This window comes from Lissotriton helveticus, chromosome 8 (genome assembly GCF_964261635.1).
Source record: "Lissotriton helveticus chromosome 8, aLisHel1.1, whole genome shotgun sequence".
Lineage (NCBI taxonomy): Eukaryota > Metazoa > Chordata > Amphibia > Caudata > Salamandridae > Lissotriton > Lissotriton helveticus.
Genome location: NC_136069.1, coordinates 792,594,838 through 792,614,749, shown reverse-complemented (window position 1 = coordinate 792,614,749; position 19,912 = coordinate 792,594,838). Strand labels below are relative to the sequence as shown.

Genomic DNA, 19,912 nt, shown 5'->3' with positions numbered 1-19,912 from the left:
GTGGTCGGACCAGTCGATGGGAACTATGTTGGATAGGAGGGCTAGATCTTTGCTAGTAATTATTGCATCTAGGATAGCTCCTTTGGAATGGGTCGGGGAGTGACAGAGTTGCTCTAGGTCAGTGATCTCGAGAAGGTTGGAAAGGAGGGTGATAGAGGGATCGCTGCGCTCATTCCAGTGGAGGTTAAGGTCTCCCAGGAAAATGTTGAGGGAATTCGAAAGTGAGGATTGTATAAGAATGTTGGATAGTTCATCAACGAAGGGATGAGTATTGCCGGGAGGGTTATATATGTTGTGAAGGCGAATGGGTTGGGAGCCGTGAATTTTGAGTTCAGCTTCAAGGTATTCAAGGGTGGAGTAATTAGTATTATTGACAAGGGAAATTTGTAGTTCCTCTTTGAAGATGATGGCAACACCACCGCCAATTCGGATGGGCCAGTCTTCCCTGAGAATAGAATAGCCCGGAGGGCCTAGGAGGTCCAGGATGCTTGTCGAGTGGTCTTTGAGCCAGGTTTCCATTAGGAATGCAATGTCGATGGATTCACTAAGGATAGTTTCTGATATTTCAGTGGCATGTCGCACAGCGGACCGACAATTAACAAGCATGCAGTGAAGAGGTTTCGGGGGAGTTTTAGGGAGTGGAAGGGAGTGGATGGCTGTGAGTTGGGGAGGAGGCCTAGGTGAGCAAGGTGAGCGGGGAGTTCGGCTAGTCCCCAGTATGACAGGGATGCTGGAGGCCGGGGGAGGCTGGAAATTAGTGGGTGAGCGGTGAAGGTAGGATTTGCAGAGGTCGAGGATCTCCATGGGGGAGAGGGGGCAGGAGGTGCGAAGAGGTCTGTGTGTGCGGCAGTGTATAGGAGTCGTGCAAAACGGTTTGGGGGTAGCGGGATTCATATGTCTAGTACGAGCGCAGTTTAACCGAAGTGGGAGGGCTCTGTTTTTGAGGGAACAGAAATCAGATCTAAGATGAGCGAGATCTCTGGAGAGAGTGGCGAGAGCGTGTTCAATGTTGCAAAGAGAGTTAGATATAAGACTAAGGTGGGATATTGGAGAAGGGGGAGGGAGCGGCACGGGATGAGTGATGTTCTTCGTAGAGGGTGGTTTGCTGTTGGGAGGGAGGGTGGGGTTCCTAGAAAGGGAGATGGGAGGACTGTGGTAGTAGGGCAAGAGGAGGGGCATGGAGGGGGAAGGTGGGTATGTGGTCATCGAGAGTGAAGAAGGAGGAAATGGAGGGGCAGGAGTGTTCGGAAGAACGGTGAGGGACGGGTCGGGAGGGGGGAGCCATGATAATCAAAGGGAGAGAGGATGGGTCGGGGGGGGGGAGGTGAAGGGGCGGTTCTGGAATAGAGTGAGAGACGGTTCGGGTTGATGGGTGCATTGAGTTTCGGGGGGGACAGAGTATGGGTTTGGGTGAGGAGGAATAGGGTGGAGTAAGAGTGGGAGGGGAAGGGGAAGGGCAGGGAGAGTCAGAAAGGGGGTGGGGGATAGCACTCGTGGTGTGGGGAATGAGGGGAGAGGGAGGGCAGGTCGTATGTGTGGGGGATTGGGAGCTTTGGGGAGTAGGGAGGATCAGGGGAAGAGGAGGGTCCATGGGAGAAGGCCGGGCCAGGGGGGTAAGCGGGTGGGGTCAACAATTGTGAGGCATTGTTGGACGTGTACATGGTCAGCAGTTGTAGGGCATTGTTGGTCGTGGACATATCTGCAGAGGGGAGTAAAGGATAAGGGAGAGGGGTTAAAGTGGAGGGCAAGGGGAGAGAGGGGGGGAATGTTGTTGGGGGAATTATGAAGTTGGATGGTCAGCAATTGTAAGGTATTGCTGGACATGGGCGCATCAGCGGAGGGGAGTATAGGATGAGAGAGAGGGGTAATCGAGGAGGGCAAAGGATGTGCGGGGGGGAAGGTCATTAGCGGAATTGTGAAGCTGGATGGTCGGCAATTGTAAGGTATTGCTGGGCATGGGCGCGGATGTATGACGTTAAAACGCATACTTTTACAACGCATACCGTTACAACGGGACTTTTACAACGCAAATACTATTACAACGCATGTATTTACAACGCATTTTTTTACAACGCAGGTACCTTTACAACGCATACCATTACAACGTAAGTATTGGTAAGTATATATAATTTTTTTAATTGTATATTATTTAAAATTATTTTTATTTAATGTAATTGTATTTAATTTAATTTAATTTAATTTTATTTAATTAATTTAATTTATATTTATTTTTATTTTATTTTTTTCTTGTACCCCTTTATCTAAAATTCCCAAAACTGACCCTGAACCCTAAAAATACCCCTTTACCCAAAAACCCAAAACTGACCCTGAACCCTAAAAATACCCTTTTACCCAAAAACCCAAAACTGACCCTGAACCCAAAAAATACCCCTTTACCCAAAAACTGAAAACTGACCCTGAACCCTAAAAATACCCCTTTACCCAAAAACTGAAAACTGACCCTGAACCCTAAAAATACCCCTTTACCCAAAAACTGAAAACTGACCCTGAACCCTAAAAATACCCCTTTACCCAAAAACTGAAAACTGACCCTAAACCCTAAAAATACCCCTTTACCCAAAAACTGAAAACTGACCCTGAACCCTAAAAATACCCCTTTACCCAAAAACTGAAAACTGACCCTAAACCCTAAAAATACCCCTTTACCCAAAAACTGAAAACTGACCCTGAACCCTAAAAATACCCCTTTACCCAAAAACCCAAAACTGACCCTGAACCCTAAAAATACCCCTTTACCCAAAAACCCAAAACTGACCCTGAACCCTAAAAATACCCTTTTACCCAAAAACCCAAAACTGACCCTGAACCCTAAAAATACCCCTTTACCCAAAAACCCAAAACTGACCCTGAACCCTAAAAATACCCCTTTACCCAAAAACCCAAAACTGACCCTGAACCCTAAAAATACCCCTTTAAAAAAAACCTAACATATAACATTTTAAATATAATTATATACTTACCAATACTTACGTTGTAATGGTATGCGTTGTAAAAGTACCTGCGTTGTAAAAACATGCGTTGTAAATAAATGCGTTGTAATAGTATTTGCGTTGTAAAAGTTCCGTTGTAATGGTAGTGCGTTGTAAAAAATGCGTTGTAATGGGTGTTTACCCATGGGCGCATCAGCGGAGGAGAGTATAGGATGAGGGAGAGGGGTTAAGGGGGAGGGCAAAGGATGAGAGGGGGGTAGGTTATTAGCGGGGTTTTGAAGTTGGATGGTCAGTGATCTGAAGTGTAATTCAAAGGAGTTAAGGTGGGGAACGGCCGCTTGGATGAGGATGTTACCGGTTTAAAAAATTGAGATATTGATTTCCCCAGGAAAGGTAGAAGATAGAGAAGTGGATAGTTTATGGCCATGGGGGATTTTGAGGGACTTCGTGACTGGGAGATATTGTAGGAAAATGCTTTTCCATTTAGCATCATGTGACAATAGTAATAAAATGATATATATGGATATATGGGTGTGTGTGTATATATATATATATATATATATATTTGTAGACATATTAGTTATTTAGTTTTATGTATGTGTGTGAATATATATATATATATATATATATATATATATATATATATATATGTGTGTGTGTGTGTGTGTGTGTGTGTGTGTGTGGGTATATAATGCTTAAATTTATCTTTGTTTTTCAGTAATTACTTGTTTCACCCTAAGACAAATCCAAAGTCCTGAAATGCCAGCCAGGTAAAAGACAGGTGGCTGGCACCTAAAATGAATCAGAAGCTGGTAAAGCGTGGCTACTCATCCGTAAGGGTCTCAAGTTGCTGGGGAAGGGGGGGAGGAGCTGCTGGTCCGTCAAAGGCGCTTTGGTTCACCTTACTAGACATCGAAAATATGCACACGTTGCATATGTCTTAAGGGCTGAGGCCATCTTCGCTTATATAGGTCATGATTGTCCAATCACTAATAATGGTAAATTTTCCATTGATGGCTCATACAAACCTCAGGACTGAAGTGAACCCTGTTAAAGCACTTGAGATTGCAGGTCAAGTCACTGGCGTAACGAAAATTGATGGGGCCTCCCTGCACGGTAGGAAGTGGGGCCCCCTCCAGGCACAATCAGGCGCTCTCTGGCCAGAGTGCAGTGCCGAGGGGGCCCCCTGGAGCTTTTGGCCCCCCCACCATCCAGAAGAAGGAATGCCCAGTTGTAGGACTTCCACGGCAGACAGTGAAAGGCCTATCTATTGCTCATGCACCCATCATCAGCATGATATCAACCTGGGCCTCAAGAGATTAGCCTGCCAGCATCAAGTGACCTCAAAGCAGGCATAGACCCCTGTCAAAGGGACTCCCACTTTCCATCCAACCTCAGTGCTATAGTCCTGGCCGCAAGTCAGCCTTAAAGTGGGTCATGAAGGGGTCAGGAGTGACAAAGGAAAACACCAACTAGTGAATGTATGTTTGTCTTCAGAGATGGCTTGCCCACTTCTGGAATGTCGGCATGATCTTCTCCACATCATCTGACCTAGGGAACTAATGGTGGCCCAGTGCCAGTGCTATTTCCTAACCATTAGAGTTAATCTGTAATGAAACAAGGGCAGCCTTGGGCCAGAGATGTACTTGGTTAGGCTGCACACCCACAGCATACTCTGAAAGACCATAGTTTTCTCTCTCCCTGAAGAGACAAGTACATTCTGCTGAGCTTTAAACCTCCTCCCCAGTATAACCTATGCCAGGAAGCCACAATGTAAATGTACTGTTCAAATCTTAGTCAGCCGCCTTGCCCTTTCCAGGGTCCAAGGAAGAGATGGGACATCTTGCTGGCCCTTACACGAGGCCAAAGGCTACTTGCAATTATTGTGTGTGCATAACCCTTCCCTGCCTACCCCGGACAATGTATTTGGGTTTCTTTTCCTGAGTACTTAGCGTATATTTAAGTTGGGATGTGAAAGCATATTATATGCTGTAGTGCCAGGAGTTCCGTCCCAATGAGCACATAATGAATAATGGAGGCCTACCTCAAGCATCTTATCAGATGCCAAATACTATTGGGTGTGAGAGGGACACTGGATTGACTTGGTGGTTGGGTTAAGCAAAGTTGTGGTGTTCTTCCATGACCTGGGCTGATTTCTGAAACCAAGGTAATGGTGTATTTGTGGTCTCGCTGCTTTGCTGGGTGACTGGGGCTTAGATAGCGGTCAGGCAGGGAGAGACCTACGCCTCCTCCCCAACCACCCCCCAAAACCCTGAAGGACCTGCAGAGAGAAGGGCGTAGGTCCAGACTGTGACCTGTGGGTTCAGACTGAAGATCGGGGACAACAGCTGTCAATTTACAAGAGGACTGGGCATGCTGCTCTCTTTTTTGGTGAATTGGCTGCCAACCCATGAACTGCCAGATCACTTTTCTCTCTGCTACAATGAAAGAGCCTCAATGGAGTAAATAGTGTGCTTCAACCCCTTGTGAGTTGACCAGTATGTGGTTTCACTTTTCATGACGAGAGTAGCCCCTACCAATTGCCATGGCCATCCACAATGACTGCAGGCTAGTTGGTGTGCATTCAGTAGAGATGGGGTCACTGTGTGGCCACCATGCCCCAAAGCACTTCTTTCCAGGAACCTGCGCTGGGGCTGTAGTCGACCATGTAAATGTTATGATGCAACAGGGTGAACAGGTAGCACTGACTTGGTCACAGTTCATTTGACTGAAATACGTGTATTGGAAGACCCTGCATAGCTGTCTGCGTGGCCCAGTAACTTAGATATAACATTTAGAAAACTAGTTAAACACTTTCTTGTCTAGAAGGCTAGGGATGAGTGACAGAGGAAAAGACCAGGGCATACCCTCTGGTCTGAAGCACTTGGTCTATGTGAGATTAAAATGCTATCAAAAATAAAGTGAAAGACAGGTGAGCTTTTTGCAGTGTTTACCATCCTGAAGGAATTTACAACAATCTATAATCCTCATCTCTATTGTCCTTATAATTGACCATCAAATGCCAATTATTGACAGATGTACGTTCACCTCACCTCGGGGTGATGAGCAATACAAGGCATGGTTAACCATGTAAGTTTAACACCCATGAACATGTATTTTTGAAAGGTCCTCAAACTCTGACCCAACTCTTTCACATCCTTAACATGGAGAGTAACTCCAATCGAAGGCTGGAGTAACTCCCTGATGAGCTGGGGAAACGGATTTGGTGAGGATGCAGGGGAAGGGTTTTCTCCTAATGGAAGAATGATTTACCCACTGAGGGGGGGGAGGGGGGGGATATGCTTTTGCACACTCTGCTGCCCTCCTAACCATGCAGAATTCTACACTATGTACAATTCCACACAGGGGAAATATGCAACTTCAAAAATGTCACAAACCAGGAGCATTGAGACTCCTAGAAACTCGGGCTGGGCTAGGAAACCGAAAGCAACCATGGCACAAATACTTAAACCAGTCGCACTCCCTTTATCTCAGCGCTGTCTCTCTTGCCATCCATCCATTCTCTTCCACTCATCTTGTCTTTCTTCTCCCTCTCTGATCACTGTCTCTTTACCTTCCCTTTCTGTCCTTCTCTTTCTCACTCTTCAAGCCTCACTGTGCCTGCTTCAATTAACCTCTGGGAACCGGGGAAGTGACGCAGAGGCACGGGAAGCTCCCCATTGGCCTCAAACTTGCCAGCTGGCCTTAGAAATACCAGGAAGAATAAAAGGCCTGTCCGGCCCTGCTAGAACTTGCACCCGACATGGCCCTCCCAGAATACATTTAAATCTGGTCTGTAAATAAAAAAAAAAAAAAAAATAAAAAAAAATTCAGGCAGAGTCGTAGTTTATATTCATTTTTGTGAATCAGTCTGATTTAAACTCGGTACAGTTGTGCCGTTAGTTTGGAGCAATTGCAAAATCTAATAATACCTCTTGGCCTCTTGTCACTGCACGGAGGGGGCTCCTAGCATGAGGCAGTCAGAAGGAGATGAGTCATGCAGTGCTCTGCCCCACCCTTGAACCGGGCGCGCATTCCTTTCCAATTACTGCACACAAAATAACTGTTTTCTCGCCAGCAAAATGCAAAAGTAGAGACTATTATTTTCTTTTTTTTTAACTCGATGTTCCAACAGGAAGGACCGTGTGCGCCTTTCTAGCAGTTTTTCTTAAGTTTATATCATTGCGAAATTTGGAAAAAAAGGAAAAAAATGCTTAGATTTGACTTTGCCTCACGTCTTTTTTCCACCATTGCACACATCATATTTCTTGGCATGTCTGTCTTGCAGGGTTTTTTTTCCTCTCTGCTTTCCCTCGTAATCACTGTTTTCTTATCTTTCTTTTGTTCATCTTTCCTCTTTTTCCTGCCTGTGCCTTGCTATTGGTCAAAGTCGGAAGATGAAAAGCCATGTGTAGCGGTCTAGTTTATGCACGTCACGTAGACGTGACGTGCGGCGGCCATGTTGGCGGCGATGCGCGCGCATCGCATTACGCGCCGGGAATCGGACTGGGAGCAGCGCCGGCCGGCGCTCCTCGGTAATACTCAAGCTGTACTGGAATAAACGTAGTTACACCTCAGCTACCTGTTGCATGTGATTATTTACCAACGTTACAGTGGCGACGAGGTCGGGAGACACTCCAGACGACCACCACAGAAGAAAAAAAAACGGACCCTCCACGTGGGCAACCCCGAGAAAAAAAAAATACACAATTCCAGACACAGCCATTGGGCCCATCCAGACATGGGCGAGGAACACTGCACAGCCCTACCGAGAGAGATCGATCACGAGGCCACGGCAGGACACGCATGAGGTACGGCAAACCCGAGGAGCGTGGCAGTGCCATAGTTTGCCACAGAGGCGGCGTATAGGCCAGAGCAGCGGTGTGAACCCCCGCGGCTGCAAAAGACACGCACGTCACCCCAGAGTAACCACGCCAGGGAGGAACAGAACTGGCTACCAAGGGGGAGGAGACCAACACCAGGAGTCCCCAGAGAGAAACGAGCACAGGGTTCAAAGACAGCACCCCAGGCAGCCCCCCCGGCAAAACCACCGACACAAAAGCCGCCAGGGAGGTGAAAATGAGCGCACCGGCGGGGTATGCAATAGCTCCTGTGCAATTTCTACCGAAACCCGGCGAACCACTAATGAAGTGGGAGGATTGGAAAGAATATATTGATAATTTCATAGGGGTCCTGGAGGACGAAAATGAAGAAAAATTCACCCCCCAAAGAAAGAAACGTATCCTGTTGCTGAACCTGGGACCGGAGGGTCTCAGGATTTACAAGAGTCTAGTGCCCAAAAAGAGAGAAGACACTGATAAAGACGTGTATGCCCATGCAGTGGAAGACCTAGATGAACGTTATCGCCCCACTATCTGTGTGTCAGTGGACAGGTTTAATTTTCAGCAGAGAAAACAACGGGCTGGAGAAACCATAGAAGAATACGTAGCGGCCTTGAGGAAGCTGGCGGCCCGTGTAAATACGCACTGTGGGAGGACGAATTCATCAAGGATCAGATTGTGATGCACACCACGAGCACAAATGTTCAAGACAAGTTATGGGCAAGTGGCGACACCACACTCAAAGACGTAATGGTCATCGTAAAGAGGGCGGAACTCGCACGGAGGTGCGCTGATGCAACCAAGAAAGACGTAGCCACCCCAACCATGGTGAACAGGATACAAGAGGGAGACCAGCGCAAAGACCAGAGAGGCAAGGACCCAGTGGCCAAGGGAACCAGCAGATGGCAAGGGAAGCAGACAGGCAATGACTGCAAGAAATCGTGCTACAGATGCGGAAGTTGGTCCCACGACGCACGTGATAGAAGATGTCCAGCGTTCCGAGCCAAGTGTCTACACTGTGGCATCTTAGGACACTATGAGAAAGTGTGTAGGAGGAAACAACCCAAGGGCATGGTGAAATGTGTCGATCAAGGCGAAGAAGATCTGGAGGAGGTTGCAGAGGAAGAGGTGGTCACCGTCTTATGCATTTATGACCAGGTATTGAGTGTAGAAGGGAAGAAGTCAACAAAACCCGTCCTGGACATGTCAATGGGCGGGATCACCATCACCGTGGTGGCAGACACCGGATCTCCATTCACCATTGTCCAACGGGCAGTGTGGGAAGAAGCGTTCAGACCCAAGTTGGGCCCAGAGTTGGAGAAACTAGACATTCGGCGGTCACCTACAATGGCGACCGCATTCCAATGGTGGGGTTCCGACACCTATTGTTCGAATTCAGGGGCCGATCAGCATGGTGCAAGCTGTACATTGCGGAGAGAGGACCCTCTGTCCTAGGATGGCTAGACCAGGGCGATCTAGGAATAAAGCTGGATCCAGGAGGAAAGGAGCAAATACTACTCACAGAGCAAGAGGAATGGCCGGACCTGAACAAATGGAAGGAGAACTACCCAAAAGTGTTTGGAGGCACGGTGGGAAGGATGGAAAAGTTCCAACACAAGATCGTGCTCAAGGAAGGAGCCATCCCGGTAGCTCACAAGGTAAGGAACGTACCAATTGCGGTAAGGGAAGCAGTCCAGATGGAACTCCAGGAATTGGAAAAGAGGGGAATAATAGAACCGATCACCTGCGCAGAATGGCTGGCGCCCTTAGTGGTCGTAATGAAGCCCAACCGGAAGGTCCGGCTCTGTGTGGACCTGAGAGAACTGAATAAAAATATTGTGGTGGAGAAATTCCCCCTCCCCAGAATCGAGGAAATGTTGGCCAAGACCAGAGGAGTGAGGTGGTACTCCACTATCGACTTGACCTCGGCCTATCACCAAATAGCACTTCATCCGGACAGCAAAAGCCTTACTTCCTTCATCACTCCGTTTGGGTGCTACCAGTTCTGTCGCATGCCGTTTGGGCTGGCCTCGGCGGCTGCAGTTTTCCAGAAAATGATGCACCAACTATTCAGTGACTGCAAGGGCGTCCAGTATTTCCAGGACGACATCCTGGTGATGGGGTGCGATTTCTGTGGGGTACCCGATTTCTACTCAAAACAGATCACAAGCCGTTGGTAAAGGTACTAACATCGAGCGGACACGCTAGCACCACACCCAGGATATCCAAAATGTCTCTGAAGTTTTTGGAGTTCAGGTATGATGTGGAGTACATTCCTGGGAACCGGAACCGAGTAGCGGATTACCTGAGTAGAGCAGCCGCCATGGAGCCCGGAGAGGAAGACCCTGCAGGCAGTGGGGAGTTGGCAGCTCTCATAGAAGACCAGGAGAAGCTAATCAGCCGACAAGAATGGGCAGAGGCATACGAGGAGGACACCGACATGAAGGAAGTAAAGATGCACATCGTCCAAGGATGGCCAGACAAAAGAAAGGTGAGGGTGAACCTCAGGCCATACTACGAAGTGCGGGAAGAACTGTCGGTAGGAGACAAGGGGGTATTCATTTACAGAGGAGACAAGGTGATCCCCCCAAGGAACCTCACCACCAAACTCTTGGACCTGCTACATGAGGGCCACCTGGGCATAGGGAAACTCAAGGCAAGAGCTAAACAAAACTACTGGTGGCCAGGCATGGACATGAGGGCCGAAAGGCATGTCAGGGAATGTCCACAATGTCAAGGAGCAGACAAGACCCTAAAACCTTTGAGGCCAGCGCTAGGGAAATTCACCCCCCCCCCCTTGAATCCGTGGGAAGAATTATCTGTAGACATTTTGGGACCCGTACTAAGGGCACACAGAAATACGTGTGCGTACTCATGGATCGATATTCCAAATGGCCAGAGTTGAAAGTGGATGAGTCCATGGACACAGAGAACATCTTAAGGTTTCTGTCAGAGACCTTCACAAGAGAAGGAATCCCCAAATCCATCCTGAGTGACAATGGCCCCCAGTTCACGTCGGAAAAGTGGAACAAGTTTATGCAAAGAAATGGCATCACTATCAAACATACAGCAATCTACCATCCAGCAGGGAATGGCCTGGTGGAGCGATTCAATAGGGTAGTGATGGGAGCCGTACAAGCTGCCATATCCAGCGGACAGAACTGGGAGAAAGCGCTAGAGAACATGGTGTGAGCCTACAGAATAACTCCCACTGGCACGGGTTACAGCCCATTTCAAATATTGAGGGGCCGAGAACCATTCACGCATGACAACAGGGTATGGAAGGAAAAGGTCATCACCAGCGAATGGTCCCCTGCAGTGGTACAGGCCAATCTGGAAAGAGCACAGACAATATACACCAACAACTACAACAAACGAAGGAACGTGAAAGGGACAGGCCTGGAAATAGGAGAGTGGGTGAGAGTAAGGCTAGCCACTCTACAGAAGAAAGGAGACAGCAAGTACAGTAAGCCTATGCAAGTCAAAGAAGTGTATGATTGAGCGGCCCTGCTGAGTGACGGAAACGTGTGGTCCCAGGACCGCATGGCCAGGTGCAACAAGGTATTGAGATGGGAACAACCTGAAATGGAAGGGGAAGATGTGGACGAATTGAACATGGAAAGGCGACAAGAAGGAAGTGAGCAACGCGATGGAGCAAGTACAGAGCAAGAGAGAGAAAGTGAAGAAGTGAGTGAGAGCCAAGGAGTTGAGGCGGACCGGCCGGAGAGAAGCGTAAATGATGATGAAGGGGCGAGTGAAGAAATGGAAGGAACTGGTATGCAGTACCAAGGGACTCTGGGGAACCCTGTCCGGGTTACCAGGAGCGGAAGGCAGGTGGTGAGACCATCCAGATTTCGAGACTTTGAATTGGACAATGATCGTAAGTGACTGCTTAATGTTCGGTAAAAGGGGGAGATATGTAGCGGTCTAGTTTATGCACGTCACGTAGACGTGACGTGCGGCGGCCATGTTGGCGGCGATGCGCGCGCATCGCATTACGCGCCGGGAATCGGACTGGGAGCAGCGCCGGCCGGCGCTCCTCGGTAATACTCAAGCTGTACTGGAATAAACGTAGTTACACCTCAGCTACCTGTTGCATGTGATTATTTACCAACGTTACACCATGGTCCCTAAAATGGAATGCCGGTTCCCACCTGAAACCACACAAACAAATTAAACACTAGTTTAAATGTATTGTTAAATGACATTGCGAGAAACGAAAAGTCGACCTGTCTCCACCATTCTGTCCAAACAGTTTTTCATGCTCAGTGTATTTTTAAATTGACTGTTTTGGAAAGTTGTCATGGCAAAAATCTCGTCTCGGTGACTGGTCTGTAGGTTATTACTTTCTCACTTAACGGAGGCACGCTGTCTTGGTTCACTCACTTGCCATGTTCCTGTTAGTGACACCTGTTGCTAAGTTGCAGTATCTGTGCTCCTCCTGCTAAGCTGAACTGCCCCAACTTCCTTGCAGTCTCGCTATCTTCCCTGAGCTCGGTATTTCAGTTATCTGCAGTATTTTCAGTCCTCTCTTTAGGTCTGGCATTAGCAAAGATCTTTTGATTTTTCTAAAATGATATGCATAATATACTTAGTTATAGAGACTGTCAGTTCGCCATCAATAGCTGTGTCACTCTTATCCTGGCTGGGAGTTGGTGTCAAGGGTGGAGGGGAAGCAGTACCCCTTGCATGTTGGCAATCATGGATTTCATTTCATTTTTTATAATTGATAACTGCACAGAACTGCAATGTTTAATATTGTTAAATGTGTTTAGAGCTGCCAATTTCACAGAAGAATTATAAAAAAATATGTTTTTATTCTAAGGGGCCCCATTAATTATTTTTATGAATGGTGAAGTTGATAACCACTGCTCTAGATGCAAACCCACATTTGCAAAGCCACTGGGTGTGACAAATCGTACAGTGCCAACCAGATTTGTTGGCTTTATCAGTGTACTTTAAGCGCAAATTTGGCCTCCTAGTAAACATGCAGCTTCTGGGAGTGCCATTTTTGCTAGTTTTCAGTGAGCATGGTGATAATGGACTTATTTATTAACTTTGCTAATATAGTGGGCCTAACTGAAGAGGGGAGCGCAGCATGTCTCAAAGCCACTGATGAATTCTAATTAACATTAGCAAATTTAGACTCGAACAACGAATAAGGTTATTCCTGTGTAGAACTAAGTATACAATATTGAGTTGTGTACAGGGATGAACATTTTAACAAGAAGGCAGCAACCCTAAGGGATCTTTGTGCAGCAACAAAGGGACAGGCTCAGACTGTGAAAATTGTAGGTGATTTTTAAAGAGTGAGTTGGGAGAATTTATGAGTGTTTCTGATAAAATTAAGGAATACCAGTCTTCTCAAAATAATAAATGTTGAGAATAAATCTGGCCCATTTGAGTTTTTTTCCATACTTGTCCCTCAAGCCTTAAACACCTTGGCTTTAATTTGGGTCTGAATCTGGCAACCACTTGCTCATCACTGTTATTCAAACAAGAATACCAGACCTGATCTAGTTTGATATATTGAGGAAGGGATGCGTCTTAACAGGCCTAGGTCTCATGGAAGAGAGAGCGATCCCGTACATGGGGTCTTCGTGTATTGTTAGAAAACCCTTAGCGAGACACTAGCAGTCCATGTCTCACAGATATGAAAACTAAAACATTTCCAGTAATTTTTAGTTTATTTTTTTTCTTTATTTATTGAACCATAATACACAGTTTAATCAAATCTTAATTTCTCTTGATAAATGTAACCCTATTGCTTGCTCATTTCTAAACATGGAATAATTGTTTGTACTATGCATTACAGAACAAGCCTTGGCATTGCCAATAGGTCTAGCTTTAAAGTGATAATGTACGGTATTGTGAAGCATTACAAGTAAACAACATGGTAATGAATATGTATTTGTGTGGAATCAAAGGACTGTAGAATAATAATCGTGTAGGTTAAAATGTCAGGTCACAGTTGCACTGTCGAGCCAGATCTAAAAATCCATGTAGGTTAATGGCGATTATCAGTCTCTAAAATGCAGCGTGTTCCCAGGGCAGGAGTCAGGGTACACTGTGTCCACCCACTATTTTGACTGGGTGGACGCCGTCCATCCTGCCAAGAAGTTGGGCCCCGCAGAATTATGTTGAACTTGTCCCAGTGTAATTTTCAGACACCGAGGCACGTTCAGCCGCTCCTGCACGTTGTCTGCTTTCCATTCCCAGAAGCAATTTGCAGGCGGCCGGGTTTTTTTTTTCACCTCCAGCTGGGCCAAAGACAAAGGCAGAAGTTAAGGGGCCATCAGGCCTCCTTTTAATCGAGTGTTGGACTGGAGGCGGCCTGAAACCTCACACTTACATGCAAATGCAATGGCAAGGAAACAAAAGCACACAGCTTGTGATCTCTTCACAGGAACTTAAGAGATGCATTCTTTTTACTTTGTTCCGTCCTTGTATATAAGTGCATGCACTGTAAGAATGTCAGATGGGCTAGTCTGTCCCAGTATTTACACACATAACAATTTAAATAGCACCATTTTATTTCTTTGATAGCACTACTAATCCCAATACAGAGTGTTAGAGCGCTATAAATAACATACGCATTGTCCATTCAAAATAAATCATGTAAGTGTGCCAATCAATGTACAAGATGTGTTACATGAGACAGTCAGGGTTGCAAGGTGTAGGAGTCAAATGCCTTTTCTAGCTCACTGTGGTATACTAAAAGGATTACAATTTATGAACTGCAAGTAACAAAAGGATCCCTGTGTTCAAAGCAATAATCCACTTACCTATCTACATAAAATAAAAATCTGTGATCTGCAGGTTACATGATGTGCTTTGCAGGAGAGAACTTAAAAAAAACCCACATTTTATTGCATTTTCTGTTGGCATATGTTATAACATACACATATCAGAGCAGCATTGCATAATAAAGTGGTAAAGATTTTTGCACACAACATTGTATAAGACGGACACCATGTGTGTTGCGATATCATGAATAACAAATCCAAAGAAGGTAGCAACAAGATAGAGGTTCAACAATCCCCAAATGCCCCCCCGCCCTCCAGAACAGTGGGTGATTATGTTTTGCAGGAGACAAATTCATCTTTTATACTTTTTTGATTCAAATTTGGGACTACACAAAACGCAGATCTCTCCAACAAATGTGTTAGCCTCAAGGGTTATCTCACCATTATTATTATTCCCTGAGATTTATTGGGCACCTCTGCAGCAGATGCCTTAACACTATAAAATATTTTAAAATGCAGACTTTGCAACCAATTAAGCAGAACAGATCTACTGCCACCCCTTTCCTTGTTGTAAATTTCTTTGTGGCAGGGTTTAAATTCTTTTTATTAGTTGAGGCCCTATTTTTGCGCCAGGATTGCACCACTTTTTTTGGCACAATCCGACTCCAAATCTCATTTTTTATTTACCATAATGCACTTATATGTACTCATGATACACCTGATAAACTATGTGTGAGATCTTAGTATCTGTTGTCACTTCTTGTGATATCACTTTGAGTTAGGTCACTTCCTGTAATGCTACGTGGAATATCACACGTCATAACATCATGTGCTGTTATGGCACGCTTCATGATGTTACTTGCATCCTGCCTAACTTGGTCAGCCCCCCCCCCACTTCTTTTTGTAGGACTTGTGCCATGCGTATTCCCTCAAATTCAGTGTTCAATTTAATTCAAGGTCCCGTTTGCTAACAAAAACTCTCTAAACAGAAAGGATGTCATATCCTGACATCTTCCTTGTCTATCATAGTTCATGAGTCTCAGACTCTGTTATAGAAATTAAGTTAAATCCTTGTATGTAATTAAGCATGACATGGAATTGCATTTTGCTACCCAGAATGCCTATTTTTGTAAAATATCACTCTGTCATGATCGCATTTAATCCTCTTTCAACACTAGTAAAAAAACAAAAATACAAAGGTTAGCAAGCGGTCATAACCCAGGAAAAAAGTACCTCCTGAGCACCAAAATACTGTCTGCATTTCTTAAATGCTCATCGCCTTAAAGGGTCTCCTGCCTGGTCATGTCTATTCTGGAGTGCCAGGGGAGGCTTTCATTTCCACAAGTAATTCATGCTCGTACTGGTGGGGGCAAAAGCTGGCTTGGTGAATTTAAAAGCAGAAAAGAACCTTGATCTACAGTACCTGCTTTTTTGTAAGCTTGAAAGTTTACCAAGCCATTCCGCGGTATATCTTTGGCTGTATTCTCTGAGGTTTTTGTTGCTGCTTTTCCACGCGATTGCCTTTTCTTTGAACTTTGAGAGGGAAAGGGCTTCTGTAAATGCAGAAGGTATACACCATACTAACCCTATATTTTTAGAAGCAACCTTCTGCGTATCATCCTTGTGCTGCACTACTCTCTTGTTTGCAAATATGCATACCATGTGTGGGACACAGGGGTGCAAGTAACTAAATGGAAGCCAATCTGTTGATTGGGGTTCTGAGTTGTGTTGCTTACTGACCGCACTCGCAAGTACCTTAAATCTGATTTCTTTTTCTATGAAAGATGCTTTTAATTTTTTTAAATTGTTATTTAAGTTGATCTTTATAAAGACCAAAGGCAGCTAGCAGACTAAGAGCAATAATCTCTGCCATGAGCAACTTGCACCTACTGGTGCTGAAATCTGGTTCACCTCCAATTAATTAAAGAACAAATTTCCCCGCAGAGACTGCATGGGTACACGTGCTTCCACTTCCAGTGCCAGCTCTTCCTGTGCTCTTGGCATCTATCACCATGTAGGTATCTTTTCCAGTTCTAGTCTGTCCAATGAGAGCTTCAAAATGTGGGAGCTGCTTGACCTAATGCTGCAATTTGTTCTCCTCAGCACAAGGATCAGAGGTTGACAGATCCCACAATGAGATGTAAAAGTTGATATTGCTCTCCCTAGTTCCCTTGGAATAGAAAATTAAAAGCAATTGAATAAACAGATGATAGTAGAATCAATGGAAGCCACCGGGTTAACTCTAACTCTATCACGAAAACTTATTAATGCTTACAAAAGGCTGTGAATGTCCATACCTACCAATTTTTCGCATGTTTATCAATATCTGGGGCTTTTTAAAAGCTTGAAAGGAGGTACTTAAGAAGTGTTTCACCTCATATTGTCATACTATACTGTAGAAAAGTTCTAGCTGGCATCCTTGTTTAGGAGTAACAGGAATATGCTTGTAGAATTAAAAAGCCATAATGGGCAGACCTGTCACATTGGTCGGAGATGGAGAAATTATAATGCAATCTGTGGTCCACTATCAAGAGAGGAATTGAATTTGTAGAAAGCAACCAAACACCAATGCAGAAACTTGTATACCAGAAGTATGGGTGTGTAAAGCACTGGGATTTACCCAGCTCACAGTTTGGTGCCAATGATAGCCTCCCTGAAGAGAAAAGCTTTATCCTTTCATTTAAATATGGATGCCAAACTACTTTACCTGTGGTAAGAACATTTTCTAATTTAGAGGGCTAACTGTGTATAACACCAATGTGATGTGGAGAGGAAAGGTTTGTATATCTGGCACAAATTTGACTGCTTTGCACCCCATATCATATGTGGAGGTATGTAAAATGATTCTCGGTCTTAGAAAAGAGGCAGCTGAAACCCGTTTAATGTCAAGGGACCTCCTAGACATAGCTGCCTAGTCCTCAAACATTGGAGGCTTGTTGTCGAGTCAAGGGTATTTGAAGTCTTTTGGCATAAAACAAAGCTATGTTTTTGGAATTTCATCATAATGACCTTTTTGATTCCTCAACAGTTGGGGTACGTGGCACAGTCCTGGCAATATTGCTGAGCTTTATCCACTCTGTACTGGACAGAGCTCTTCTACCTGACCGAGTGTTTTTTTTTGTTTTTTTAGCAAACGCACTTCTCATTACAAGCCTTTATCCAATGCCTCACCTTCATCTGTTTAAATCATGCAGTCCAAAAAAAAAGTAATCTAAGGAGAAACCCACACCAGCACTCCCAGGCCTCAAGAGTCTAAGAAGTCCCAATCACTACCCTGGGTCCTAGCGCGTCCATCTGCTTCAATATTGGGGACTAATACCACTGTATATGTGGGAATAATAATATAATAATAATAATCCACATTTGTAAAGCGCACAATCACCCGTAAGGGTCTCTAGGCGCTGGGGGCCGTCGGGAAGATTAAGCAAGCTATTGCCCAGAGTCACATGGTGCTGGGCTAATCTGCCGCCGGTGCCGGGGATCGAACCGTGATCCCCAGATTCCGGAGTCAGTTGCCCTGGCCGCGGCGCCACAGTTGGTCTTCCTCTGCATCGCCATCACTAGACAATAAGAAACAACAACTCTTGGGATATTAATGGCGAAGTTCACTTTCTTAAGGGTAAAGAGCCAATGCTGCCAACCTGAAGTGCTGTGCAACTACTCTCACTATTACTAATAAAGAGGGGAAGTGGACTGTGTTTAGCAGCTGTCAGGGATTTCCCACCTTTTGTATATACATCAAAAGTGATTGATATTTTGGTATTACCCTCTGTCAAATTGCATGGCTGACCCCAGTTAGAGTCAGACATGCAAACTCTTTAAAGAGCTATCTATAGTAAATATCAGTACCTATGAATATTCAGGCACCCAAGACAGACTAGGAACACAGTAAAGCCTAGAGAAATGTGTACGGAGAACCTTTTACCGCCTCCGGCAAGACCATCCAACAGTAATACAAGTAGAATATTGCTTTGTTCTCTGCATAGGTAGTCTGCTGCTAGATGAAACCTCAGCAATGTTTTATCACACATGATCTACAATTCATTTTTAGGTCTCACCTACGCAGCGCACATGCGCTGATGGGAGACCTTTAGCCATCGTGCAGGTCTTTTTGAAAGCACATACTCGTGTTTGTGGCGGCATACGCCTTGCGGGAGTGCGCAGTGGCGCACCACACGCATGAGTATTTGCTTTCAAAAAGGGCGGACTGCATGGGTACAAGTGCTTCCTCTTCCAGTGCCAGCTCTTCCTGTGCTCTTGGTATCTATCACCATGTAGGTATCTTTTCCAGTTCTAGTCTGTCCAAGGAGAGCTTCAAAATGTGGGAGCTGCTTGACCTAATGCTGCAATTTGTTCTCCTCAGCACAAGGATCAGAGGTTGGCAGATCCCACAATGAGATGTAAAAGTTGATATTGCTCTCCCTAGTTCCCTTGGAATAGACAATTAAAAGCAATTGAATAAACAGATGATAGTAGAATCAATGGAAGCCACCGGGTTAACTCTAACTCTATCACGAAAACTCTTTAATGCTTACAAAAGGCTGTGAATGTCCATACCTACCAATTTTTCGCATGTTTATCAATATCTCGGGCTTTTTAAAAGCTTGAAAGGAGGAGGTTCTTAAGAAGTGTTTCACCTGATATTGTCATACTATATGGTAGAAAAGTTCTACTAAGGTGCATGTTTGTAGAACATCTTCACAAAAGGTATTCTAATGGGGAGGGACATTTCTAAGTAACCTTAATACTTAATTAGGATTCTAAAAAAGACAACCTGTCTACCTCTTCTTTGCATTCATTGAGCTTCTGACTTGTTGAACGTGTGTTTATGCCAAGGGTAGTCTTTCAGAAGTGTATATATGAGGTTCGAACAAATTTGTTACCCATCTGTGCCTAAATGATTTAGTCTGTTCCACTCAGTTGGAAAGTCAGTTTATTAATAAGGCTTTCTTGCTTGGATATTTGCATTGAAGTATTTTTGTTGTTACAGGTCAAGATGATTTCGACTTGTCATTTGCACTCGATGATGATCCCACGCCAGGTAAGCAAGTGTTGTACTCTGTTTAAATAATCCTGTGTAGAAAAAACCTTTTTATCCCATTTATTTTGTTGCTCTGGGGACTGCATGTGTTTGGGTATTTGCTGAAAGTATTCCTAGACATAGAAAGTGATGGCAGGTAAACCCTACAGAGCTATCAATTGTGCCTACTTCCCAGCCTGCTCTGGCACATGAAGACCCTGCTTCGTCTCTAGATTGATCCCAAATTTCGGTACTCTGTTTCTGAGCAGTTCAGTGGCCCCAGGCCCTCTAAACAACTTAGGGAAGGAGGTGGAATAAACATGAACACAAGAAGAGATATTGTATTACTCTGAG

The 19,912-nt window shown here is 45.1% G+C and overlaps 1 protein-coding gene across 3 annotated transcripts in view; it reads left to right on the top strand.

The window, feature by feature from the left end:
- LOC144772914 (CD99 antigen-like) overlaps window positions 1–19,912 on the top strand; it is a 253,578-nt gene that overhangs the window by 75,242 nt on the left and 158,424 nt on the right. For all 3 annotated transcript variants that reach the window (XM_078657610.1, XM_078657608.1, XM_078657609.1), the window contains exon 2: window positions 19,529–19,579. In XM_078657610.1, the coding sequence (XP_078513736.1) occupies window positions 19,529–19,579 (51 nt within the window). The remainder of the gene's footprint in view (window positions 1–19,528; window positions 19,580–19,912) is intronic.